General features: G+C 42.3%; 1 protein-coding gene and 1 long non-coding RNA gene across 4 annotated transcripts in view; one reads left to right on the top strand and one right to left on the bottom strand.

Moving 5' to 3' along the window:
- Window positions 1–1069: 1069 nt before the first annotated feature.
- On the bottom strand, window positions 1070–4365 carry LOC137471099 (uncharacterized). The gene is made up of 2 exons (XR_010997408.1): window positions 3981–4365; window positions 1070–2118 (listed from the first exon to the last, which is right to left on the bottom strand). It is a non-coding gene; the product is annotated as an uncharacterized lncRNA (long non-coding RNA).
- Window positions 4366–6092: 1727 nt separating this feature from the next.
- Window positions 6093–26654, top strand: part of FAM120B (family with sequence similarity 120 member B) — a 48371-nt gene continuing 27809 nt past the window's right edge. For 2 of the 3 annotated variants that reach the window (XM_068185121.1, XM_068185119.1), the window contains exons 1-5: window positions 6093–6154; window positions 7001–8046; window positions 12396–12576; window positions 18501–18596; window positions 24613–24785. In XM_068185121.1, coding sequence (XP_068041222.1) covers window positions 7027–8046; window positions 12396–12576; window positions 18501–18596; window positions 24613–24785 — 1470 coding nt within the window. In that variant the 5' untranslated portion in view covers window positions 6093–6154; window positions 7001–7026. The remainder of the gene's footprint in view (window positions 6155–7000; window positions 8047–12395; window positions 12577–18500; window positions 18597–24612; window positions 24786–26654) is intronic. The other variant, XM_068185122.1, reaches the window with a different exon arrangement.

Raw genomic sequence — 26654 nt, 5'->3', positions numbered from 1 at the left:
AGAGGAGCCGCCGTGACCCCAAAAAGTGACTCGGTGATCGCGGCTACTCTAAGGGGCTTCTCCGGCGTTAAAGGGACAAGGGAGCCATCGAGCCATAACGAGGGGAGTCCCATCCCATGAAATTCACACCGCATTTACCCTGGCATAACCGGGGTAATTGGGGAGGGGGACAACGAACGTGGACGAAATGACCCGGGGCTCGCTCTTCCCTTGGCTCCGCTCACGGCGCGCATCCTGCCGGCAGAGGCACGGGGGATCCCCGGGGGTCTGGCGGCGAGGGAGGACGTGGGCGGGTTCGCGGCGGGGACTCGTGGAAGGGACCCGTTTGCGGGGCTCCGCGGGTCCCGTCCCCGTCACCACCGCTGCTGGAGAGAGCCACTCGCTGTGCCCGGGTCCCGCACCCCTCTATGATTATTATCATCATCACCAGCAACCTCTCTCTCTCTCTCCGTCTCTCTCTCTCCCTCTCTCTTTTTTCGTCCTTCAGCTTAGTAAAAAGTGAGTTTGGTGTGTGTCGTTCGCGTGGCTGTCATTAAGGCCGTTTGTTATTGTGTGAGGGCTGAATCAGTTAGCTCTTTGTGCTCTCAGCTGTATGGTAATGTAGACAGCACCTGCTCCCTGCACAATGCGAGGGAGAGAAAGAGCTCCCCTCGGCGCACGCTACTGCCTCTACAACAATGTCCGCACATTTTTTAAAGAAATCCCTTCCAGCACTTCCCCCCTCTGCAACACACATACACACACACTCACATACACACACATACGCCCACAAAATAAACTAGCCCAAATTTACACCAGTCGTCACCTTTATAAATTTTAACGTACCCATCAGACAGTACAACTTTTGTTTTGATCTTTAAAACATGGAAAGGAGTTTACTGGTGCGGTGAAAAAGGGATAAAGACTATTACCATTTGAGGAGTTTCTTAATGATGGATGGAAACGGGATAAAAGTTGGAGGGCGACTCTGGCATGTCACTCGAATCAGGGTTTTCCACTTTGTTTAGGCACTCTGTTTAAACACCTTTGGTAGGCGCAGGCGAGTTCATTAGGATGCAAGGTGTAACTGTCTCTGTAAATGTCATTTTAATTGTAACAGATCATTTCAGCACAGATTAAGCTTGTGTGCAAAAGGAGAGGATTTGGCTACAATAACCTCACTGTAGGTATGCCGTGCTAAAAGCCTTATTATGGCGACTTTATTGGGTTGAAACGTGCATTTGCATGGCAAAATGTGGCTTCCATTGAAGCAGATGTCTTGATCACAAATTATCTTACAATGCGCTAGGAAAAAAAAATCTTAAAGACTTCTTAAAGTAAAAGCATTGAGTAATACCAATTAAAAGAAAATCACTAATGAGTTCATTCAGCCCAGCTCTTCTTGACTGTTCCAGGACTGTAGCTGCCCACATTCATTTACTAGGGGTTTGTGGCATCTACCGCAAACCCAGGCCACCTACTCCAACCCTTGGTACAAGCATCCAGATCTTTGCAACGTTTTGCCACTCAGTGTGTGTCCTTTACATCTAGTTGTAGTCGAACGAGCCATCTACATCCAGGTGCTCTTACTCTCACCTCTCCCCGCCCCTCGACGCATAAGCAAAAGTTTAAAATGTACAGGAATGTTTGGGTTTGATTTTTTTTTGATTTTTTTTTTTTTTTTTTTTTTACCCCGGAGTTGTGTCCGGATAGAGAGGGGACCAGCGATCCCGCAGGCATCCTGCGAGGACGTAGGGAAGGCGGCCCAGGAGAGAGCGGAGAGGAGCGGGCGGCGGATCCCCGGAGGCCCGGCCGCCCGCCCCCGCCGTGCCCAGCCTCAGCAGCGGGGAGCGGGGGGGCGCATCCCGCAGCAGCGCCGGTTTTCACTGCACATTACTTTTGCCACCTAGCGTCAACATCTTTTCAAGTGGCTTGTCGCTGCTTCGCAAACTTTGCTGCGGCGTTATCCCCGGAAAAAAAGAGAGAGGGGGAAAACATCGCTTCGAATGAGATTTGCTAAGCGAGTGGGGCGGGGGGGGAGGTGGGGGGGCCGGGGTGAGCGGCAATATCTGTCTTGAAATTTGGGTGGTGGCCCGTCGGTAGAGGCGAGAAGTGATATATCAACGCGGATCTTTTAATCTACGAGAGATAGAAAGTTGGTCCATTAGCATCTCCTTGCTTAAAAAACTGGAAATAAAAAGTTACACGCGCGAGGGCTTTAACTTAGCGATAGATTAAAAAAAAAAAAAAAAAAAAAAAAAAAAAAAAAAAAAAACGAAAAAACTTGCCCCCAAATCCTTAACAACCCCCCTTCGGTACCGGGTATTTGTTAAATTGACGTGGCACAGATTTCTCGATTACCGCTGCTGAGCGTGACTGAAAGGCGCCGTGAGAGCCGGCAGGATCCTGCCCACGGCGCTCATTCTTCTCTGGCTTAATTTATGCCACGCGATTCTGTATTGGGGAAATCAAGCAGAAAGCTCCTTTTTCTGCTTTTTTCCCCCCTCTCCCTCTCTCTTTCAGATGCTGGACTAACGGGGAGACTGTTTAACTTAAGTGTTTCTATAGGAGGCTGTTGTAGTTTAACTCCTGCCCACCAGTAGCTGAGGCGAACAAAGGAGGGACTCGAGGTCTAACTATTCATCCATTCTCTGCACTTTAATTTTCATTGATTTCGAAGACAAGGGGAGCCCTTAGGGATTCTCGCTGAAGGGGGATGACACGCCTTTAGACGCGATCAGCCCCCCAGCCAGCCATCTGCTCCCAACCAAATGGCGCTTTTTCGCTCCCAACCGCGTGTCTCTGCACCGCGCTCGCCCGCCGCCCCCCGCCGTCCCCCGCCGCCCCCGCGCTGTTCGCCGTGCCCGCGCACCGCCACCGGCCCCCGCTGCTGGGCACGGACGGACGGACGGTCCCTTCCCTTCCTGTCCCGTCCCGTCCCGTCCCGTCCCGCCCGACGCCCTGCGCGGCCGCACCCGCCCCGCCGGGTGAGCCGGCGGCGGGACCCCCGGGGGCGGGGGCGGGCGCGGGGAGTGGGGCCCTGCCAGGGCGCGGTGACCCCGCACGGCCGGGACGCGGCGGGCCCGGCCCCGCCTGCCAGCGGCTCGCTGGGGCTGGTGGGGTATTGTGCTCTCCTTCCCTGCCCCTAATTGATACCCTTCCCGCAACGGCGGCCCCCCTCTCCTGCTCCGCCGAGTATTTACGGTCGCGTCGCGCACCAGCGCGGCCGAGAGCTCCACATCAGCCGCAGCTTTTATTTCTAAGCGAGATTATGGGAAAAGTCACTTTAAAAGGGGGAGTGGGTGGGATATGTGCGTGTATTAATTAGGGCGACGCGCTGCCATCGCTGGCGTGCAACACTGATTTTTCCCGGGACGGAGGGCTTCGGGCATATGGCGAACGGTGCGTCGGCGGAGGGACGTGAACGTGTGGAGCTATGTGTAGCCGAGTGTGCATAATATTTTAATTAGATCTATAGTCCCTATGGAGGTATGTGTGCGCTGCTGCCCCTCCGCCGCACGCCCCCTTCACCTGTTCCGCCGAGCCGGGCCGGGCCGGGTGGGAGGGCATGGGAAGAGGGGGCAGGGCAGGCAGGGTGCCGCTGGGCTGGGGCTCTGGCTCCCCCGCTGGCCCCAGGCTCGGCGGCGTGACCTGGGGGGCTGGCGCTGCCTCGGGCCCCGCCGCCGGGCGCCCCGACCCGAGGCGGGTGCGTGACGAGCGCGGAGGGGCCGCGGTGCCGGAGGGGCGCTCCGCCGCTCTTGCCGTGTGCAGAGAGGAGGATTAAGAAGTTTAGCGTGTAGGTTAGCCCAAAGTTGCAAAGGCATGTGCTGATTAGAATAAGAAAGGGCAGTCGCGTGGCTCAGCTGGCACACAGCGAGGCCAGATGATAGATAAGCAGCTCTGGGTCTTCCCTTCCCCCCAGCCCCCTTTTTGAAATCGCAAATCATCTGCTCCGGCCCTATCCTAGCCCCTCATTTTCATTACAATGGTTGTGTGTTTACCTGTGATCCTGGGACGGGGCATTCCTTTGTCTCCCGAGGAGATTACCGCAGCCAGCTGCTCTCCAACCCTTTCCTGGGCAAATCCCGAAGTGGCCCCTATATGTGTTTTACTGATTGCACACTAGGAGAAAGCCAGATACCCCCTCCCCCCGCCCCGGCCCCTTTTCTCTGCGCTACTTGTTTGTTTGGGTTTGCTCCCTGGCTCGCTTCCGACGGGATTTAGCTTGTGGGAAACTAAGAGGGATAAAATTGATCACTCGTGTGCGTGAGCTGTCATTGCTCCCAAAGTCGGAAGGTGAAGGGCTGCTTACCTCCGCCCGGGGGGGCACAACCACGGGACCCCCCAGGGAACGACAGGACAAAAGGGGTTTGGGGAAATAAGGTTTCCCCCTCCTTGCCCTACCTCAGCCCTCGGGTTCCACCCCTGCCCCCGGTCTGGGGGGGAACTTTTCCCAAAACATCCCGTGGGTGTTCTGAACTGGGCAGGCCCCATTCCTTCCCCTGCCCCTGCTCTGGGACATGCTGTTTCAAAGGCTCTTTCTGCCCGTGCCCACCTCGAGAGCACCTCGGCCTTCCATTTGTAGTACCGGCATCTTTGCCCAACTTTAAATTCAAGGATACTCAAGATCTTCACCACACCAGAAGCCACAGAACACATTTGAACTAGAAAACCTTCTGAAGTGCTTTACCACATGAAATATCCCTTGATCCTGATATTTATCCTGCGCCCCAGCAGACAGATTGCCATGTAAGCCCAGTGTAACCCCATGCAGCGCTGAGGCCTGGCTTGTCTTGGCAGCAGTGTCACAGAGAGGGAGGGCGAGCAACAGGACTCAGGTCATGTACAGGTGATAAAAAATGTGATGGCACTCCTCAACAAAAGAATGTTCTGCATCGCAGCTATGAGATTTTGCTGGAAAGATCCCTTCCGGCTGGAAAGATCCCTTTCTGCTACCAACTTCAGTAGCAATATTCGCTGCCTCTGTCAGTTCTTGTAGGAAAACTCCCTCTTTTGCCCAGCATAATTAATCGTCATCTTAAGCCAGAACTATAAATAGTAGCTGCAAACCACCACTCCAGCACAGGTCGCTCTCTAGAGCCCTCTGACAGCACAGAGTGCTGCTGTACTGTGTTGCATTTCACGCATGAAGGGTTTTTGTGTTCCCCCGCTTTGCACAGTGTGTACATCTTGTGCACTGTATGCTGGCTGCAGGGCGAAACTTGCTGCTTATAAACTTTGGGGGAGGAGAGGGGGCAGCATTTTGATTACATACTTGCAGAGCTTTCCAAGCCACTTCCAATTTGTGCAGTTTTTATTTCTTTCTGCATCTCTCCACGTTCAGGGTAGGCAGGGGGTGGGAGAAGGTGGGGGCAAAAACTACACTGCAGAAGGTGATTATGAGAAAAAGGATGGGTATGGATGGGGCGGGCCTGAGCTTTTGGAAATGCTCTCCCCTTTTCTGAGAGCATCTGCCCGGAGACGAACAGATGTGGGCACCTGCGGTGACAGGCCACATATGCTCCATCCTATTCACAGGCATTCAGACACAGCCACAATGGTGAGGCTTTGTGCACTCGGAGTCACCAAATATATTAATCTGCACTCCCCAGAGCACCGCTCTCTTTAATTTTTCACCGGCAATAACATCTGATCTAATCTTCCCACGGGCTCCCCCGTGTCCCTCTTTCCCCTCCCGGAAAGATGTGAAGTTATTCAGGTCCCCACCTGTTGCCGGCGGGCTGCGAGCGGGTCTCGTTCCCGGCCCGCACCAAGGGCGTTTTCCCGGGATGTGCGGCCCGGGGACAACGGGGGTTCCCCTCCGCTGGCAGTCGTCGGGCACGACAAAGCGACCCCGTCCCCCCGCCAAAGGTCGCGCTGCCAGGGGGGACATAAATCTCCCAAGTGCGACTCGGGGGGGTTTGAAGCAATTTCGGTGCGCGACACTTTCATGTCCCCCGCCCCGTCCCCCCCGTGCCGGCCGGGTTTGTTCGGGGGCACAGTGGCCCCTCCGGCCCCATTGTGGCCGTACAAAGCCAGGAGCCGGGGAGCGCAGCCCGCGGGCGGGGACAGCCGCGGCTGCCAGCGGCCCTGCCCCTCACAGGCCCGGCCCGGCCCGGCCCGCCGCCGGGCGCAGGCGCGGCCCCGCCCCGCGAGAAGCGGAAGCGGCGCTCGGGTCAGTGCCGGGCGGTGGGACCGCGGCCCGGGGGCTCCCCGGGGCCGGGCCGGGCGGGGCCGGGCCGGGCCGGGCCGGGCGGGGCGGGGCGGGGCTGGGCGGCTGCGGCCCCGGGGTGCGCGGGCCGCGCGGGCCGGGAGCCGCACGGACCCCGGGGCGGGGGGGGCTCGGCCCTGCCGGGGCTACGCGCAGCGGCCCCCGCACCCTGCGAGGTTCTGAAAGGCCCCTTCCAAACCAAACTGTGATTAAAGAGGGTGGTATTCAGAACTGTCTTTAACTGATAGGTATCGGGAATGCTTTTAAAAGCTATTTACTATACTTTGTAAACTCACTTCCTTTCTTTACCTTTTGAATACCATAAGCATGTATATTTCTTAATAAAAAAAACAAAATCTATCCTCGTTTTTCTTGTATTATGTACTTCTCTATACGCTGTTAACTTGAAATCGCCCTCACTGGAGATACTCAAGAACCGTCCAAATGCAATCCTCTGCTGTGTGCTCTAGGATGGGAGGCTGAACTTGAGGTTCTTTCCAGCCTTACTCATTCAATGTGAATGAAGGAGTGAATTTTTTTTGGTCATACTTACGAGAATCTTTTGATACTTACATTTTTCACTGCTATAAAAAGCAGAAGTAGAAGGGAAAATGAATGAGTACTTATGTCCGGTTGGCAGAGGGGAAGTGAACCGTTTCACATTGTTAAAAACTGGGATATGGCAATGAACTATCAGCAAAAGCAGAAAAATGACAGTTCTGTTTCCAAGCAGTGTTTAAAAATATTACTGTAAAATTTCATTGTTTTCCAGTGTTGCATCTTAGAATGTTTTTATTTTTCTTCTTTCAGACTGCTGTGAGTTTCGGAGATCAGCCATGGGTGTTAGAGGCTTGCAGGGATTTTTGGCAAGAGTTTGCCCTGATGCGTGCCAAACGATAGATCTGAGAGAAATGGCAGAAAAGCATCGCATTGATCATCCTGATCGCCCACCTGTTATCGTAGTAGATGCCATGAGTTGCGTTAGACACTGGTACACACCAGAATCCTGGGTGTGCGGTGGCCAGTGGCGGGAGTACCTTGCCATTTTAGAGGATTTTATCAATGCTTTTATGGCAGCTGGTATCAAGTTGGTGTTTTACTTCGACGGGGTGGTAGAAGAGAAAAAGAGAGATGAGTGGATCAAACGGAGGATGAAAAATACTGAGGAAATAGCCAGATTATTTCAGTTTATCAAGACTCACAGGAAGCAGCCAGGGAGAGAAATGTTTGTTCTTCCTTCAGCTCTGCCTACTTTTACACGTTATGCACTGAAATCACTTGGTCAAAAAACAGTCTGCACACTGCAAGAGGCAGACTTTGAGGTGGCTGCATATGGTTTGCGCCACAACTGTATAGGAATTCTGGGGCAAGATAGTGACTACCTCATCTATAACACATGTCCCTACTTTTCCATTGAGAACCTCCGTTTGGACAGACTGGTCACTGTTATGTACTCTCGAGAAGTTCTTTGCCGTGTGCTGGGTATTAGTTTAACACACCTTCCTCTCTTTGCGTGCTTGCTTGGCAATGATGTTGTTCCAGAGAGCATGTTGGAAGGCTTTTGGCACAAATGTTTAACCACCACTCCCCACAGGAATAACAGCTACAACAGAAGAACAAACATACTGCTGTCTGTAGCAAATTACATCTCAAAAATTCCGTGCTCATACAGCAGCCTGAAACACTTGGAAGAGATTCTACCTCTGGGATCAGACAAGACATTGCTTTGCAGAGGAGTGAACTCCTATCTTTTGCCTGGGCAGCAGTCTCCATGGGTTCCTCCCAATGAAACAAATTGTCAGATGTTATCCCTTCAACAACAATCAGCTCTCTGTCAAGATAAAGAAATCTTTCAGGTAACTTGTTTTTTAAAGTTTAACGATCACTTTATTGCCACGACTAGTTAGTGGAAGTTACTAATGAGTACATCAATCCTATTGATTTAAATTTGCTTGTGCAAAAATCTTTTTTCTGTTAAGTAGAGCCCCAGTTAAGACTGTTTCATGCATTAATGTGAGCACAAATGCAGCATGCAGTAGTTTCTCTCTTTTTGAAATGTCAAGTAGGTCAAATAATGGGGAGCAGCTCCTGTATAGGCCAGTAGCTGGGCACAGAAATGTGCTTCCCATGTATTATATAATTTCTCATGTTTATATGATTTGTGTAGTGACTTGGTTTTTACTTTGACTACCCACAGGTCAGCCATAAGCTGGTCAGTGATCTGCTTGGCTGTGCCTCTCAGTGGAGGTATCAAAGGTAGCTGTGCTAAGAATGCGGAAGTTGAAATTGCTTGTGGTGGAGGCATGGAAACTCCAGAATAATCTCATAGTCGTAAAGATCATCTAGTTCCAAACCCCTGCGCTGAGCAGGGAGACTTCCACTAGACCAGGTTACTCAGAGCCCCATCCAATCTGGCCTTGAATACTTCAGGGATGATCCAACTCCTCTCTTGTCAACCTAAGCCAGTGGCACCACCTTCACAGCAAAGGGCTTCTTCCTAATACCTAATCTAAACCTGCTTTCTGTCAGTATAAATCCATTTCCCCTCATCCTGTCGCTACACACCCTTGTGAAAAGTCCCTCTCCAGCTCTTTTGTAGCCCCCTTTAGGTATTTGAAGGCTGCTGTAAGGTGTCTCCAGAGCCTTCTCTTCTCCAGTTACACAACTCCAGCTCTCTCAGCCTGTTTTCATAGCAGAAGTGCTCCAGCCCTCTGATCATCATTGCAGCCCTCTGGACTCACTCCAACACGTCAAAGTCCTTCCTGTGCTGGGGACATCAGAGCTGGACCCAGCACTCCAGGTAGGGTCTCACCAGAGCAGAGTAGACAGGGAGAATCCCCTCCCTTGCCCTGCTGGTCACACTGCCTTGGATGCACACCAGGGTTCAGCTGGCTTTCTGGGCTGTGAGTGCACGTTGCTGATCAAGCTCATAGGTCAAGCAGCTTATTGAGCAACCCCCTAAAGCCCTTCTTAGGGCTGCTGTCAATCCATTCTCCATCCAGCCTGTGTTTGTGGCCGGGATTGCTCCGACCCAAGTGTGGGATCTTGTACTTGGCCCTGTTGAAATTGACAAGGTTTGCCCAGGCCCACCTGTCCAGATTCCTCTGGCTGGAACCTTTCCATTCTGCACATCAATGGCACCACACAGGCTGGTGTCAACAGCAGATTTGCTGAGGGACTACTCAATCCCACTGTCCATGTTCCTGGCAAAGATGTTAAACTGTGCTGGTCCCAGTATTGACCCCTCAGGACACCACCTGTCACTGGCCTCCCTTTGCACATCAAGCCATTGACCACAACTCTTTCTGTGCAACCATCCAGCCAGTTCCTCATCCACCAAAAGGTCCATCTGTGAAATCCATTCTTCTCCAGTTCAGGGACAAGGATGTTGTACAGGACAGTGACAAATGCAGTAAGTCTGTATTTTGTCATTTTTGGTTCAGGTTAAATTACCCTTATTTTCATTGTCCCTGAATGACCCAAAAACACTTAAATGCATTTACTAATTCCCAAAGGGCAGGGGTGAAGTAGCAAGTTTTAGTTATGGCATCCCACACAGACAGGGATGCACTGGTGTTGGGGTGAGATATGGTATGTCAGATTGAGTCACTCTGGGAAATTGGATATATTAGCTTAGGGTGGTATACCTGGCTAATAGAAAATGTGCTACTGTGCATCAGAGTTTATGGTATAGTAGTAAGTCTAGAGTACAATTCTGTCAATTCATGGCAATTAAGATAACATATTGAGATTTTTTTAAAAAATCTATACAAGGAAGTGTATTTTAGACCCTATATTAGCCATATGCTGCTCCCTATTTTATTAGGTCCTTTTAGATTTCAAACACAGAAGTTTTTTTTCTTTTTCTTATCTTGAGCATTTTCTTTAAAACAATTTTTCTGTTTCCTCATATTACTCCAAAGTAACAATATAATTTACATTTTGCTTTCTAAAAAGACTATAAAATGTTTTATCACTGCATTGTAACCTATGCAATGCTCATTTCAGCTAAACTATGGATATATTTGGTCTTTTATATTCACCACACATAGATACAATATATATCACTTTTGACTCTTGTAGTTAAATAGAAGATATTTTAAAAAATCAGCAGCCATACATCATAATAAGTTGTTGAAAAATCTCTTTCTGCTTGAAGTGCAAGGAAAAAATAGCCAGAATGCAATTATCTAGGTTGGATTATGGCCAGGACAATAGTGGCAATATCCTTATTCCATAAGAGAATGTACCATGTGGTCTTTATGACAAATGGTCGTTATTTCTTGGCTTGGTCTTTAATTTGAAGGGTTGAAGTTCTGAAGCATCATGCTGAGCTACTGCTCTAATAAAATAATAATGTTTAGAAACTCCATTGAATAACGCCTCCCTGTTGCTGCAAGAATCCTACATGAAGCCAGTCCCTGGGCCAAGGAAATTGCAGTCAAAATGTTAGACATGTTAACTTCTCTTTTGTTTTTGTTACAAGTGTTCAAATATTTGTGTATGTAATGTGTGTGCTTTACTTCATATTTTGAAACCCATATGTAGTTATGCTTACCTTGCACACTATCTGAACTTCATGTAAATGGCACACAAAGCTCAATTCCCACCATGAGGGCATAGCCTCATGTTGCTGTTCCTCTCAGAAGAGCATAACTTTCTAGCTGATTATAGGCATGAATCAGAAATATTTTTCAATACACAGACATTGAATATAGCAATACTTTTGAAATCAGCTTGTAGTTTTTTTCAGTACATAAGGATGTATAGATTTTTAGCAAGTTGGAATAAACTAGCATTGTTGATGGTCTCATCTGTGGCCAGTTTCTGTGCAGTAGTTCAGTGCTTCATTAAAATCATGCTTAGAAACACTTGATGCTCTGTTTTTATTTTGTAAGTATACTTGGGGGGATTACATTGTTTACACATATTAGGGATATTGAAGTATTTCTTGCAGGGAAACCTTTAATTTATTGTATAAGTGCTCTGTTGATTGGCACTGTACACAGAAAGCATGACATTTTAGGAGAATTAGTTTTGATCACTAATTACCCAGTGAATGATTGCAGTTTTGACCTGCTGAGTTCCCAGGTTTGCAGATACTGGAATTCTGCAGAAATGGTGAATTTGTTTCCAGCCAGTGGTTCAGTAACTCCTGGTGAAAGAATCTGTGGTAGCTGCAGAGGGATGACAGAGCTCAAACAGTACAGCTAGCATGACACATGCAGGGAATGCAGAGCAGAGAAACGTCAGTGCCTGCTCACCATATGGCACAGGTCCTGGAGAATTTGTTAGTGGCACCCCATGGAACTATTCACTCCGCTCAGCTGTTGGAACACCCCGAGTTTTGGTCTGGGGCTGTGAAGTAGAAAGTCTGTCTGGCTGTGCACTTGGCCAATCCAGATTGCCGGTGTTACTGGTTGGAATTCTGTGCTGCCTGAGAGCATCTTTGTTGCTTTCTCACCTAGGCTGTTCGAGACCAGCAGACCCTGCTGGTACTGAGGCTGCTTGTAGACAGTTGTATCTGTATCTAGTGCGTGGTTAATGTGCAGCCTGGGTGATGCTCTTAATTCTGCTTTTTAGCAACATGCCTGCAGACCTGATTTTCCTCGCTAGAGTAGATGCCATTTCTTTTCACAGTGTAGAGCTATTGCAAAGTAAAAGTGTGGTAAAGTTAAGTATTCTAATTTTACCAGAATGTAAACTACACCAAGTCAGGTCGGGAAAGAAATACAGCTGTCTTACATCGTTCATCTTGCAATAAAATTGGAAGGTTTTTTTTTTTGTTTTGTTTTTGTTTTTGTTTTTGTTGTTGTTGTTGTTGTTTCTTCACTCACTCTTTAAAGAAAGAAGATACATTTTCAGGTGACCAAAGGAGGGCAGCTATGCTGGAATACAGAATTAGTTTTAAGAAAAATTACTTTCTAAAAAACTGTTGTTCAAGCTCCTAAATTTTAAGAATTAAAGGAAGGGCTAAGAAAGGTAATGATAGTTTTCCTGGGGGATTCTTGTCCACAAAAAGATGGATGTCTGAAAAGATACTATACTGGTGTTATTTGAAAAAGCACTTGTTCCCTCCCTGGCTATTCCCTCCATTTCTACTGATGGAGAAATATCTATTTGCTCAGATAGTGACTACATTTTGTTACTTTTTGATTCTTCTTAATTTTGGAGATAATGCCTTCTTCCTTCTTTGAACAAACAGTTAGCTAAAGAACAGCATATCCAATCTGAAAATTATTCGATCTTCAATATCCTGAGTCATGGAGAGATTGAGTGCAGCAACTCCTTGGAAGATGACTATGATACAGAGATTCCTGGACAGGCACTTATCTACCGCCCTGCTCGTCAGCATATTTATTCTATCTTGTTGGAATCTGGAAAAGGTAAGGATTAAACTACTTACACCATGATTCAAGTATACTTTCAATTTTGAAATATGAAATCTTGAATTCATTGCTTCAGTGGCTGTGTCAGCATTTAGGATAGAAAATGCATTTAGGATAAAAAACTCTGAGCAGCTGAAATGTAATTCTTATGGAAGTAAGAGAAAATGTGAGAGTGAAATTGTAGGGCTTTTTCTACATGCTGTTCCATTTCAGTGCTTTTAAAGTGATTTTTAAAAATTTGAGTTTTTTTCCTTGCTAAATGGGAAGTTGTGAAAGTTGTTAATGATCAAAAGATTGAGCAAAGCAGTGGTCTTTATGAAATTTTTGAACGTTTGAAGGTATATGAGACCTAATGTTGCTTGGATAAGTGTGGCTCTGGATGAATTAGTGAGCAGTAATACACTTTTACAGAACAATAATGCACTGTTAAAGTTTTACCTTCTGTTGATTTTAAGACTGCAATTTTCAGAGCAGTCAAATACAGTTACTGTAATAATACAAATGCAAGTAGTCATGCCAGCGATTATTATTTCTTTCATCCAAGTGCTAGAAAATACGATTTCCTTATCCAGTGGTATAAACAGATTCGGTAGCAGGTTCTTATATCTGTGCTTGCATTCATCTCCTTGATGACAGAGAGTTCTTTATTCACATCCTTGGACCAATTTCATGTTCTTAAGACTTCCATTAGTTAAATGTTATCTTTACAGTGTCTTTCAGCCAGTGAGTTGAAAATTAAAAGTGTACTGAACTTTATTCTTTTGAATGTGTTGATTTCTCCGTGGTAATCGCTTTACATTTTGTTGATGAAAGTGCACCGCCATCAAACCTAATATTCAAACTATTTGCTTAGAAAGGCACAAAAAGGTAATTAAGTACATGACTTCCCTCAGCAGCCAGAGGTTGAAATTGTGCCATAATAGGAAAAACTGAATCAGAGTTTACATAGCAATTTGGAGAGAATAACAAAAATCTCAGCAGTAATCATGCACATCTGTCATTTTTCATTTTTTGGTGTACTGCCTCCAAATTTTGTAGATAATTATAACTTGGTTGGGTTTTACTTATTCATCTAAACAGCAGGATATTCATTGATGTTTTCAGAAACACCCAGACCAAAATTCCTAATTAAAAATTGTTGCTGCAAGACGGCAGGGTAGTAGGCAGGTTAGCATTTGTGTTACTCAAAGAAGTACTCAAAGAAGATTAGGATTGAAATACAGAAACATTTATTTAGAGTCATATTGAAAATGAAATTTTAGTGTGAAAGTTGTCTTCTTTTAAGGAAGTGATTTTAGAATAAAACCACAGATAGGATGTGTTAATTATTCTTAGTTCAGGCTTCCAATTCCAGAGATAATTTTCTAAACAAAATCATAGTTTAGAAAATCAATCCTTAACCCTTCCAGAAAGGTAGGTAGATTGTGTCTGCATGGGTGCCTCTATTAAATCTGCATTTTCAGTGCATGTATCTACCTGTAACTGCTTTAACCGTGTCACTTCCTAGTAGTTCATGAGTTGTTTTTTTATTCCAGTGTATAGTTGCTTCTAAGTCAGGAGTGTAGATCATTAATCACAGTCTGTATTGGAATGCATAGGTATGTGTAAGCATTATTTTTTTTATGGATTCACTGCTAGACCTACAAAGAAGCTTTGCTCTTTAAAAAGTAGAATCCTTTGCCAGTTTCCCTCAGATGTGGTCAAGTTGACTGTTTTTTGTGATTTGATAAGGGATAGGATGGGAAGAAGTAGTCTACACTGTGCATAGGTTGTAGTATAATGTAGAATGACATTGGATTAGCATTATAAAAGAGTTTACTGGAACAAGACAAGGAATTAAATTAGTCCATGTGGAATCTGCCACCATTATGCTGCTGCTGATGTAGCACATTTGAAAATAACTCAACTAACTCTACACAATGTTTGTTCCAGTTTGCAGTGGTGATACATGTGTTAGTGATCCTTCTTTTCACTCCTTAATATCGTCAATTAAAATATGGTGGAAAATGACCTCTTTGCAGATCTGCTTACTTACTGTTAATTGGCAAAGCAGACAAAATTTAGTAAAAGCAGTGGTTACAGTTTTAGTAAGAACAGGTTAAAGGTAATGTAAACTGTTTGCCCTACTCTGAAGCAAGAGACTGTTAGTTTTGAATGTCTAGGTTGTGATTTCCAAGGGTGCCTAAGAGACCTACAAATCCATAGGAGCAGGATGTCATATCCTTTGAAACCATCAGCCCATACCATGCCACTGCCTGAAGCCATAGTGGGATGTGTTGCTTTTGCTATCAGTGCCACTTTAAATAATCCTCTTGCACAGCCACTCATTGCAATCCTTGCACATCGTCTCAGTTGTGCTGTTGCAGCTGTTTGTGCAGCTGTGTGGTGGCCTAGTTTGAGAAACTGAAAATTGCCTCTGTGTCTCTTCCCTGCTTTTCTTGTAGTCAGGTAACTAACCTGGTCTGTTTCCCTATCTGGCTCTGTGTAGCTACAAGCAGCTGGGGTGAAACACCCCGAGGGAATGGCAGGGAGTGGGAATAAGCAAATCAGTGCCTGCCTGTAAAAGATAGCAGAGCTGCTTATATAGAAAGAATTGCTTATATAACATTGCCTTTGATATAGTTTGGTGTGTGGTGTGTGTACCTTTACTTATGGGAATATTGGAGAATCACAGCCTTATTTTTGATCCTACAGAAATAAATAAGGGGCTGATGGTGATTCTGACAGCACAGCATTTGTTGTCTGTGTATTTCAAAAGTGCTTTTATAATTAATTGAGCCATTCTGATCAATATGTGAAATATTGCATAGAGTGATAGAAATTGTCAACGCTTTAGCATCTTTCAGAGAAAAAGTACTTCTGGAAAAATTCAAGTAGGAGGGGAAAATAACAGTAAATAATACACTCTGATAGGCCAGCCAAGCTTTCTTATGTGTGCAAAGAGTTCAGAACAAAGCCAGCAGGTTTTGGCACTAGCGCAGTCCATGAAAATACCTGTACCTGCATGTCCATTGCCAATTAGGAGGTTATGTAATGTAGCCTGAGTCTGTGGCCAGCTCCTCGAAGTCCTGGCATCACTCCCAGTTCTAACATTAGCAGGCCAGACTGATCCTTGCTTTGACTCTGTCAAAAACAGTCCCTTAGCAGAATTTTTGCCAGTCATCACCAGTGACCGCTCAGGAGAGCTGACCTTGTTGAGTTGCAAGTATAGAGGAACGCACGCAACATTTTCCAACTGTCTTGTGGTTTGCACATAGTTGAAGCTGTCCTTAGGCTGCTTAAGCAGTGCTTTCACAGGTCATTCAGAATCTATTTAAACAAAGGAACTGCTATTTTTTTCATTTCATTGGTGATATTCTTTATATGCATTGTGGGGAAAAATGTTTGAAAACTTAGTGGGTTTTTTTCCCCAAGACATTTCTATGCGGAGAGGGTTGACATTTAGAAATCAAATCTCCACTTTGTTCTTGGTATGTTAATGGGCTGTCAGTTTGCAGGACCTGGCTTTCAGCTATATTTATTTGGCTGTTTATGTGAACAGTAACATATGTTTGCTACTTAGAGGCTATAGTAATGAAAAGCACTCAGCTGATTTGGTGCTATGTCCTGTACCTACATTCACAAACATTAAAAGAATGAAACTGTAGACTTCCTATCAACTTCCCTTTTTACTGTGCATGAGTTCAATGGTTGATGTCAAAAATAATCTCTCACTGGTGTTTAGAATCAAGACACATTTTGATATGTTTTTATGTAATTTGTGGAACTCATAAAGAGCAATGCTTCCCACCAGCCAAGCTTTTCTATTTCCATGCTTCTTTATGCCATCTTAACTTCTCCTCATGTCCTTGACAACTCCCTCCTGCAGTATATGGTGTTCCTAAGCATGTTCCCTATTGCTTCCTGCCCTTCCCAAATCCCATCTACCTTTTCTCTCATCTCTAGCTCTTCTACAGCTATTTGTGTATTGGTTTGCCATTCACTCTGTTTGGATACAACAGGCAAGTTGGCTTTCCTGCCTTTCTTTCGGTTGGTGCCCTAGTAGGATCCCTCTGTCAGCTGAGTATTCAGTTCCACAAAATGTGTAGGACTTTAATTCATTTGAAGTCACTTCTTCTTTGGCACAGACAGATGTCCTAATTGTATTAGGTTTGCCTCCTTAAGAAACCAGGCTAAAATTTAGGAGTCTGAGTGAGCTGAATAAATTGAATAAAACAGCGTAATCCACACACTAAATCTTAAAACCAAATGCTAAAACATCAGAATGTTTCTGAAAGTGACTTTGGGTTATTTAATTGAAGGGTTTTGTTAATGAACTAGCATTATCATAGACAATGATTTATAATCAAGATGTGAGATTATTCAGCTAGTGGAATGTACCGTATAAGGCTTTTTCTGCCTCTAGTGTAGGCATTTTTCGTTTTATTTTTAATGCCACCAGTTTTTGAGCAAGTAAGCATGGCAAGCCATGTGCAATATTGTCCCTCATACTCTATGTGATTGTCAAGCAGATTTTGTAGTGTTCTTTTTCCCTTCTCTGAAATTAGAAATCCATCTGAGGAATTTCTGCCCTTGCACCATAGCACACTACTTTTTCATTCATGTCAACAGTTATCTCCAGCATTGAGCTATGAGTGAGATCAGGAAATTGTGTGACAAAATCTTTTTGGGTGGACAAGGAAAGGACAGTGTTGGAAAGATTTGTTTGGTTTGTTTTAATCTAGAGGAAGTTTTTGATTAGGGTTCAGAACATGGCATCAAAAATACTTGTGCAGTAAATTTCATGGAGATTGGAATTGGTGATAAAAGGCAGGAATTTTTAAGGATAGTGGCTTCAGTATTGGTTGAGAGCTGGAAGAAATTAGAGATGCAATCCTGTGAATCTGGAAAGGGACAAGAGAAGGAAAAAAATAAAATATTTGAAAACATTACTCCAAGTGCCCAGGACTAGCTTAACCTCTTTAATTAATACTGTTTACCAGACTACAGAGAGGAAATTTAGGGCACTATGACATGGGTACCATAAGGAAAAATCTGGATAGAATGCAAAACACAGTGATAGTAACACTGATTCTATGTTTGTTTTGGGTTGTTTTAAATGTACGTTTGCATTGGAATGATTTTGAGCTGACTATTGTAAATTGGGTAGTCTGCATTTCAGAAATTCTTAATGCGTGATTTTTTTTCTGAGGACTGGTTTGTTTGGGTTTTTTAAACATCAAGTAGTTAGATGCACAAGTCCTGTAGTGAAATTTTTAATTTAAGGGGGATCTTTAGCAGGGCTGAGCAGGGTTAAGGTTAGTGACTAGGAAAGCCATTTGAAGTATTATTTATAAACAATTCCTTTATGCTCGATAAAAGGTCTGGAACAATGGGCTATAAAAGCTCTACATCTGATGGTGGATGACTCCATTGCTGTCAGCTTTCAAATAGCCATCAAGGCCTCCCTATTAAGATTTTGGCTCAAACCCTGACACAGGAAATGTCAAGGCGAGTTGGGAGGTGAATCGTATTAAGCTGTGCCTGGATATGTGGCAGTGTGATAGTGCTGAGAGACTGAGGTAGTTTATGCAGGTCCCTGAGCTACGCCACATACCTCCAGAGCTTCCTGAGCTGCCTTGGGGTGGGAAGGCCTAAGCCTGTTTGAGAATGTTTTCCACAGACTCTTGTATTTACAGTTTTGATTGCAGTTGCCCAGTCCAAACTCATGTTTATAGTACATAATTGAAACTCTCTTTATTTGTTCTGATGATTTGTCATAAAGATACTGAAACAAATTTTTCTTGGTTTGTTTCTAAAGCTGAGCAAACAAGTCATCAAGAAGTGCCTTCTATTTAGAATCCTGATCACAGCTTATTCCAGCTGTTACAGTAGTGTCAATATTTGCATTTGACTTACTGATCCAATTCTGTCTTTTTTAGGTGGAACATATCCTTTGGTAAAAGAGTGGTTTGTCTATTCTGGAAATCCTCTCAAGCAGCCAGACCTGATACAACCTGTACAACCTTCTCTTACAGGTAGAATAATAATGTGTACAAATCTAAACTGGAAGAACCACTTCACTAAAATCAGGTTGGACAATCCATCATATGTTTGATACAGAATCCAGGATGACTGTGGAGAACAAGGAGCTAAAGAGCTGCGTGCTTGTAGTTGCTTTTAATTACCCTTTGTATTTATAATAGGATTCAGCTTTGAGATACATATTTTTGCTGGGTCTCTGGTTAAACCCAGTGCTAATTCAAACATCCATTCAAAAACGCAGACAATTTCTTAGAAGTTCTAAATACTGCTCTGAGGCCGGGATAAGTGGTGTGTAGGGCCATATTAAAATTTGTCCATTAAGCTGTTTGACAAATTGTGTTAATGAGAACAGGGGAGAATGAAAAAAGGAGTCATTTTTATATCATATCTGACAACCCAGAGAGAGATTCCAGCTTTTAATTAAAAAAAAAAAAAAAATGGACTATCTGTTTCTGTGAAGCTGTTTCTGCTCTCTTAAACCTTAAGTATTTTGCATGTTTTTATCTTTTTCCCTTTGGTAAAAAAACACATTATTGAGCACTCTTAGTGAAATTGGAGCTATGAGAAATATGTTACATTTATGAGGCAGTATCATATATTTCAGTGAAAATATTTAGCACTGTACATATATAATTGTGTATATATCTATACAATTGTATCATGCAGGATAAGTTTAGGATGGGAAGTAAGCAATTTTATTATGTCAGGGGGAAAATTGTTCTAAGTGTTCATTGGTCCATGCAGTTGTAGTTATCCTTGATCTCACAGCTCTCAGCTCTCTCTCTCTCTCTGTCATCTGTTAGCAAATGGATCAGCAACTCAGAGATTTTTCTAGTCTTTCACATGAAATGTGTTTGTTCCACTGATACACAATAGCATTGATATCTTGTTAAGAAAAGTTACTGTCTACTCAGCTTTTGGAGAGTAATTACCAGTGCATCTTCCCTCGGCATCCAGAGCCTGCTGTAGTAATTCTTGTGCTGATCTGATCTAAATCCAAATTCAGAAGCTGAAATGCAGGCACTTCTTTGAAAATTTATAGTGAATTTTCTTTTTCATATTTATATGAATATTTATATTCATATTTGAAACTCATATATTTAATGAAAGTCTTTGAATTCGAAGATGAAGGAAAACCAGTTGCTTTTTAGATATGAGCCCTTTCAAAATCCTTTTTAAAGGACAGTTCAGAAAGAAATAGGTTATATAGATAAAGTACAAAAGAGTTTTTATTTGCTATACAGTACTTTCACTGTCCAGTACCCCTGACACAATATTAGGAGAGTGATTATCTAATTGGCTTTATAATAGCATGAAATTGCTGTGAAATTTTCCAACTGCAATATGAATATGCAGAGTGACAAGTGATCAGTTCGTCCTGTGCAACTGTTTTATTTCAGCCTACATTCTGGGAATATGCTGCAAAACAAGGAAACAAAACTCAACAAAGTACAAACCATACCTATGTAGTTACATTTCAGATTGTCTGGCAAATATACTGTATTTATTGTTGTGAAATTTTCCATCCCAGATAGTATACTTCTTTCCTCCCTTTCCGGAGAATCCACTTAATCTCATGTATTGTGGTTCTATAGTTCTGCAAACATACAACACATAGAACCCACCTTCATGTTGACAATAAACAGGATTTTAAGTGTGTTTGTTTATAGCAACCACATAAGTGGAGTTTATAAAAACAGGATCTTCTCAGATACAATCTTTACAAACTCAGTAATGAAAGGCTGTTCAAGCAGACTATTAAAAAATGGGAGGAGGACTTTTAGTGTTTATTTTTAGTGCTCTGTTGTCATTCCTTCAGCAGACAAATATTTTTCTAAAATTTTTGCAGTCCATATTTGTATGCCTTACATTTGCTCATGCATCTTTGATTTTCCACAGCATGACTTTCTAATTCACCAAATAAGGTTCTCAACAGCACATCACATTTTTCAGACAGGGATCATATTTAGAGCTAAATTTAAAGTTGTTTTAGGAAGTTAGAGTTCAAGGCTGTCAATCAAGATCAGGTTACTCAAAAAGACAAAAGAGAATTTTACCAAAAGCCTATTTGAAATATCAAAAGGGCAATTAATTTGGGAAGGCTCTTTTATTTTTACTGAAAAAAACTGATAACCTGATCATCAAAACTACTTTAGAGCTGTACTGAGAATATGTGGAAAATCTTGACTCTCTTCCAGTTTGATTTAGATTAAAAAGTCTAAAGAAACTGTGAACTTTAAACTGTAGAGTACATAATGGTAAATACTTTAAATTTTGCATTGATCTTTAAAAAAAAAAGTAGAATTCCTACTAACTTTTTGTGTGTGTATAAAACAGCAGTAGTGCCTTGCATCTGGAAAGGTTGCAGGTGATAGATTGAATATTAGCCTTTTTTAAAAACGAAATATCGAATCCCAAAGGCAGGTTGGTAAGTAAGACGATAACTTAAAATATATTTAAAATATAGTGTGTATTAACTATATATATTTTTTTTTGAGAGACAGTCTTCTGAATTAGCATCTGTGCTTGCTTGCATTGTCTGTGTTTTTTTCTTCTTTCTCGAATGTTTATTTTCAGTTGAATGAATATGATCATGATTTACACACATAGACAGAGCAGCACTTATGTTGATAAAAAGTGTCACTGGCAAATCAATTTTGTTAGAAGAGCTGTGATCTAGGAAAATACTGTTTCACATCCATGTCTTCTAAACATAGCAGCTATATTTCATGTATCTGCAGTTTATGTGGAAGAGAAAAAGTTCTAAAGTCTTTGCTGGAAATATATGGATTCTGCGGTTCATTTTATTTCTGATAATGCATAGGATATTGCAGCTTCATACCACAGAGTTTGGATGTACTTTCAGTATTCTAATCATTGCATCCTTCATGAATATGTCATGAATATTTTTATGTTCAAAATGCTGTCTCTGTCATTAATGGTCAGATTTAATTGGCATTTGAGCTTTTTGGCCACAGTTGTTGAGAAGTTACTGTTGAGTGTTCCTAGCAAGTACATTTTTATAAACTTATTTTTATTGCTCGTTATTTACATGAGCATGTAAAATGAAGAGCTATTAAAGGTCTGTTACTGGTGTTGTAAAAGAAAATTTCAATAGTCATTACTTCAAATATACATGAACATTTACTATTATACATCTGCATACACAGTAATGTTGTGTTTAAAGTTGCTACAAATGTGAGGATCACCTTATTTTAAGTGTTGAGTTAAATGATATAATAGAATTAATGCATTCCACAACTTTTGCATGTATTGCATATCCATAAATCAATCAAACAAACAAATCTGGAATTCAAACAGATGAAATAAATGTTTATGTAGTCCCTTGAAATGCTTTTGTTTCTCATGCTGCTTTCTATATGATAATGGTATTAAATGTGTGAGTATAAAGGAAAAAGGTAAAAAGTGATTTGTCCATGCTTTTTTTTTTTTAAACTTGTGGGTTGTCTGTTTTTGTGTTTAGGCAGGTCATATCTCAACTCCATGGAGGTCTTATTAAAGCTCCTCTTCTTGGAGTTCCTGAGGACTGCAGTTCCCATAGTGCTGAATATGGTTTTTACACAATTTTGTGTCTGTTGAGAGTAATTATGTTTACATATATTTGTGTAATTCATGGAAAACTGTGGTTCCTACAACCTCAACAAATAATTTTATCATTACTAGTCTTTATAGTAACGACATTTCAGTTAGGTACATAGAAATATGTTTTGGTGTGTTTTCCTATTCTTACTCAGTTTTGCTTGGTTTTAGGTTAATTTAGTAAATATATAGACACGTTCAGAAAATAAAATATTTCTTCTGCCTATCCCAGTAAATTCCTATTTCAGAAATGTTTTCTAATTACTGTAAATAATGTAATGAGCATGTACATAAAGCAGAGAGCATTTTGAGGGTCTACCATAGATGAATCTTAGATCTGCTGTGGACTGCCTGTATGGTAGGACAGTCATTAAGCTTTAGGATATTTGTTTCTTTGTTTCACTTATCTTTCATTTAATTTGATTTAATAGATTAGTCTTGGGTATTACATGGAATTTAATTACTCGAAGAAGAGAACCCTTCAGAAAAAAAGCCCTTTTTTGTTGGTGTGTTCCAAAAGGAGACAGGATCAAATTTTCTTTCCCAGAGTAAATAACTCACTTTTTTTCCAAGCCACAAATAGATATTTCTGAAAGTGTAAGAAACTGTTTATGGAAGAGATGTCTTGAGTTTTTTGTTGAGTTCTCTCAATATAGATCTAAAATCTTGAATATTGACAAAAGTTAATGGTTTTACTCTGAAGAAAGAAGGATTTCTGTTTTTAGGTATGCCCCTAAATGCAAAAGAGAATTTTACTTTTAACTGATTCTTGGTGTATCTCTTCGTGTGCAGAAACCATCAAAACTATTTGAGTTTACCCATGTACAGATTGTCTCACACATCAGGGTTGCTTAGGCTTGGCAACAGAAGTTGGCGCTTTGTTGTTTTCGTGCATGTTATATTTGATTTTCTTCCTGGAAGTCAGTCTCTGCTGTTCTTTTTTTACTTAAGGCAGCAGTTTCCAATATCAAAACCAGTAATGTGAGTCTTTACTGTGCTGTCTGTACTACCCCACTCACTGCCACTATTTATGTTATCTCTTACCTGCATATCTACCTCCAATCAAGCAATTGGGTTTTTTTTCTTAATAATACATTTCCCTTAAAAATAAGGTTAGAAACTTACAGATTATATGATAGTAGTTCTTTTTATGGTTAAAACTTTTGACAGGAGAGTTAGCCTTAAAAATGGTAAAGGAAACATCCATCAGGGAGATAAAGAAAGAAAATACTAACTTTTCTTCTAGTTTCCCCCTCTCCAAAGAATTAGTACCATTTGGTTAATGGGCTTTCTTGGCTAAATAAACATCATCTATGTAGATTTCAGCACCTTGTCACTTTAACCATTTATTATCACCAAGTGTTCCTAACTGGTCTGCAGCTGCTGCATTTCACATTAAAAAGGAAGAGGTGTTACCAAATGTAGCTTAATTAGTCCACATTTAAAATTCACACCTCGTTTTATTTAACTACAGGAGCAGCTGTACTTTATGGTACGATTCTGACTTTTATTGAGATTCTCAGGCATAACCAGTTCACTGTTCTGTTATTTCACGTGCATTAGTGTTTATTTTGATAACAGATTAAATGTAATTTAAATGAGGAGCAAATTTTGCATTAGCCCACATGTGTCACAAGCTGGGAGATGGCAGCATGGGGTAAATATTAAGGATTTAGAGACAAGCATGAATGATACTAGAGAAGGTCTGGAAAGATCCATTATTCATAACTGATGACAGTTCTTTTTTGTGTGTTTGCAACAGTGTTTCATACAGTAGCCTAGGAGGTGCAAAATACCAGATTGCCTTGGGTTTTGTTCCCAGACTGGAACGTGCTGCAGAGGAGCCAAACCCACACAGTGCCTAGTGGAGAGTGCCTGCTCACCACCGAGTGGCACGGGTGTTCATTGAAACATGGGATCAGCAGGGAGACAGTGTGAGCATCCTTCAGGGATCCCTGCTATGTTAACTCCAGCAGAGAGAGAGGAAAACAGACCTGGTGGTTCTCTGCTGAGTCACTGTTTTACAGTGAAGCAAGTCTCATTTAATGCTCTGCATCCCCAAGGGAAAGAACACACTTGCAGGCAAACTTTGCACTTGTATAGGTTAAAGGCTTGCTGTCTCAAGATTGTCTATGTTATTGTAAGGGTTGAATTCAGTCCACTCTGCTTAAACATGCCTGTATTCAATAAATTTGGTTTAAATTACAGGCCATTTTTTTCGTTGATTTTTTTTTTTGTCCAATGCAAGTTTTGTCAAATACATTTTATTTTTGACTCTGTGGTCCTGGCAAGTGCCAAGAGCATTTCATTTCCTTTCCTGCCAGAGCAGTCATTTCCTTTCAGATTATAATGAGGTAGACATGTTTCATCTTGTTGCTGCCAAAATAAAATAATGGATTTCTTTTGTAGGTGGAACACCTAATTTGAAAACACTGTGGCTTGCCAAAGGCCCCGACGTGGAGAAGCAACGTTATAGTACATTTCTGGCATGCTTTCACCTTCAAGATGAGATGGAAGAACTCCAGGCTCTGGAAGCACCTGTTGCAGGATTCTGCTGCTTGCTGGCCTATCTTATGATGCAGGTAAGAGGGATGGTTGCTTTTTTGTCAGCTGTCAGCCCTGGTAAGTGTGAAGGACAAATAAACTGGTTTTTGCTAGCCTGTGCTGGGCACTTCTCTAATCCTTACTGTAGGCATGGCTGATCAAATGTAATAGTACTGCATTACAGTATTTTTAATTACTCCACTTAGCGTGCACCATCCTGTTCAAGAAATACTTGGGGTTTTTAGTAGCTAATCATAGCTCTCACGTGCCCATGACAAAACCCCCCGGGCAGTCTAGCAGAGAGAGTATAAACTGAGGGATTTCCCCTACTCTTTGGGACCTGTTTGCAAATTAAAATTGCTCCTTTTGTGTTTCCTTTGTGTCATCAAAAGGAGACATCCCCTCAGGTGACTATGCAGACTGTGCAAACAGACAATATAAATATTTAGTCAGCTCTCACTACTTTTTCATGACTTCTTGTCAGTCTACTAATTTTCAAGCCAGAATTGAGGATATGGCTCTTCTCATTAAATTCTGAGTAATAGGAGATCATTAGGTAGCACTTCTGTTATAATTCCAAATACTTGGCATCCTGCAGACTACCTTAACTGTAATAAAAAGGAACACAAGATATTGCTTCATTATTTACTTTTCTCTTAGGTATTTAATATTTTGTCTGTACTTGCCACATTTCAAATGGTGATCTCACAAGCAGATTTTCCTCTCTGAGGATGAGCAAATGATGCATTTATCTGATCTCATAAGTTCAGCTTCACTTGTACTTAAACTGAACTGCATTTTGTCTTTTGTTTTGTTTTTTTAGACTTCAGTTTCCTCCATAACAGATTTGTACTCATGTGTGATACATGAAAACAAGTTCTCCCTGACTTTTCCTTTCATTTCCCTTCATGTGTTTACTCAAACTTAGATGACATATTGAGGAAGTACATAAGGGAATTACACAAATGATCCATATGGGTAATTTTTTTTTTCTTTAATATTTGTATAACAGAAGACAATTTGAAAATTTTTTGCAGCTAATGCTTATTAAACATCATGTCATGCCTTGCAATTTCAAGTCAGCAGGATATATATCACATACCTACATTTTAACATACTTGAAGTATTTTTCCTATTAGAATGTGAAAATGCAGTTTCATTTATCACTATTTCACTTATTTATTGACATCTTCTGTGCACCCTTTCATAGCATGGTAACTAAATTATTTGAGAAGGGTTTTCTTTAGTGGGATTAAGAAGAGGAGTAACAGGACGGAACACCTACAGAAATGTGGATTTACTGAACATTGATCACAGGATATTAATAAAATAGGAAAAAAAAGCTTGTCAGGAAAATGGTTTTCAGAACTGATTTTCCAATGGCCACTATTATACACAGAGATGAAATCAGATTTACAGCTCTTGCTTTCAACAGGAGTAACAGCAGAGAGATCATGCGAAGGGCTCAGTTTGATGGAAGGTTTTTCATGGCAGTGCCAGTTTCTCAAGAACTGCCCCATTTTCCCGCTTCTCTTCTGCCCTCGGAGTTGCACTGATGCAGTCTACCCTGGGAACCAGACTGGGGACTTGATTTGAGTTATTTTAAACTTTGGTTATTTCTCTGATATTGTCTGTTTGTTCTCTTGGGATGTTTGAGAGGAAAACATAAGGGCAGGAGTGTCAGTAGCCATGCTTTGAGCTAGCCATATTGCTTCCATTTGTTTTATAGCTGAGAAAACAAGGCTTGTCTAGCTGTGTTCTGACTCTTGTCTTTACACTTTGGTCTTAAATTTTTATTAGAGAAGGAAGGTGAATTGTTTCCTCAGAAATTATTTAAGAAAATTGTAGGTTGCCTTGAAGCAGGCCTGAAGTCTTCCTTCAGCTCATATGAGGGAAAATAAAATTCT

This window comes from Anomalospiza imberbis, chromosome 3 (assembly GCF_031753505.1).
Source record: "Anomalospiza imberbis isolate Cuckoo-Finch-1a 21T00152 chromosome 3, ASM3175350v1, whole genome shotgun sequence".
Lineage (NCBI taxonomy): Eukaryota > Metazoa > Chordata > Aves > Passeriformes > Viduidae > Anomalospiza > Anomalospiza imberbis.
Note: the sequence above shows the minus strand (reverse complement) of the source record. Positions and strands in the feature narration are given on the sequence as shown.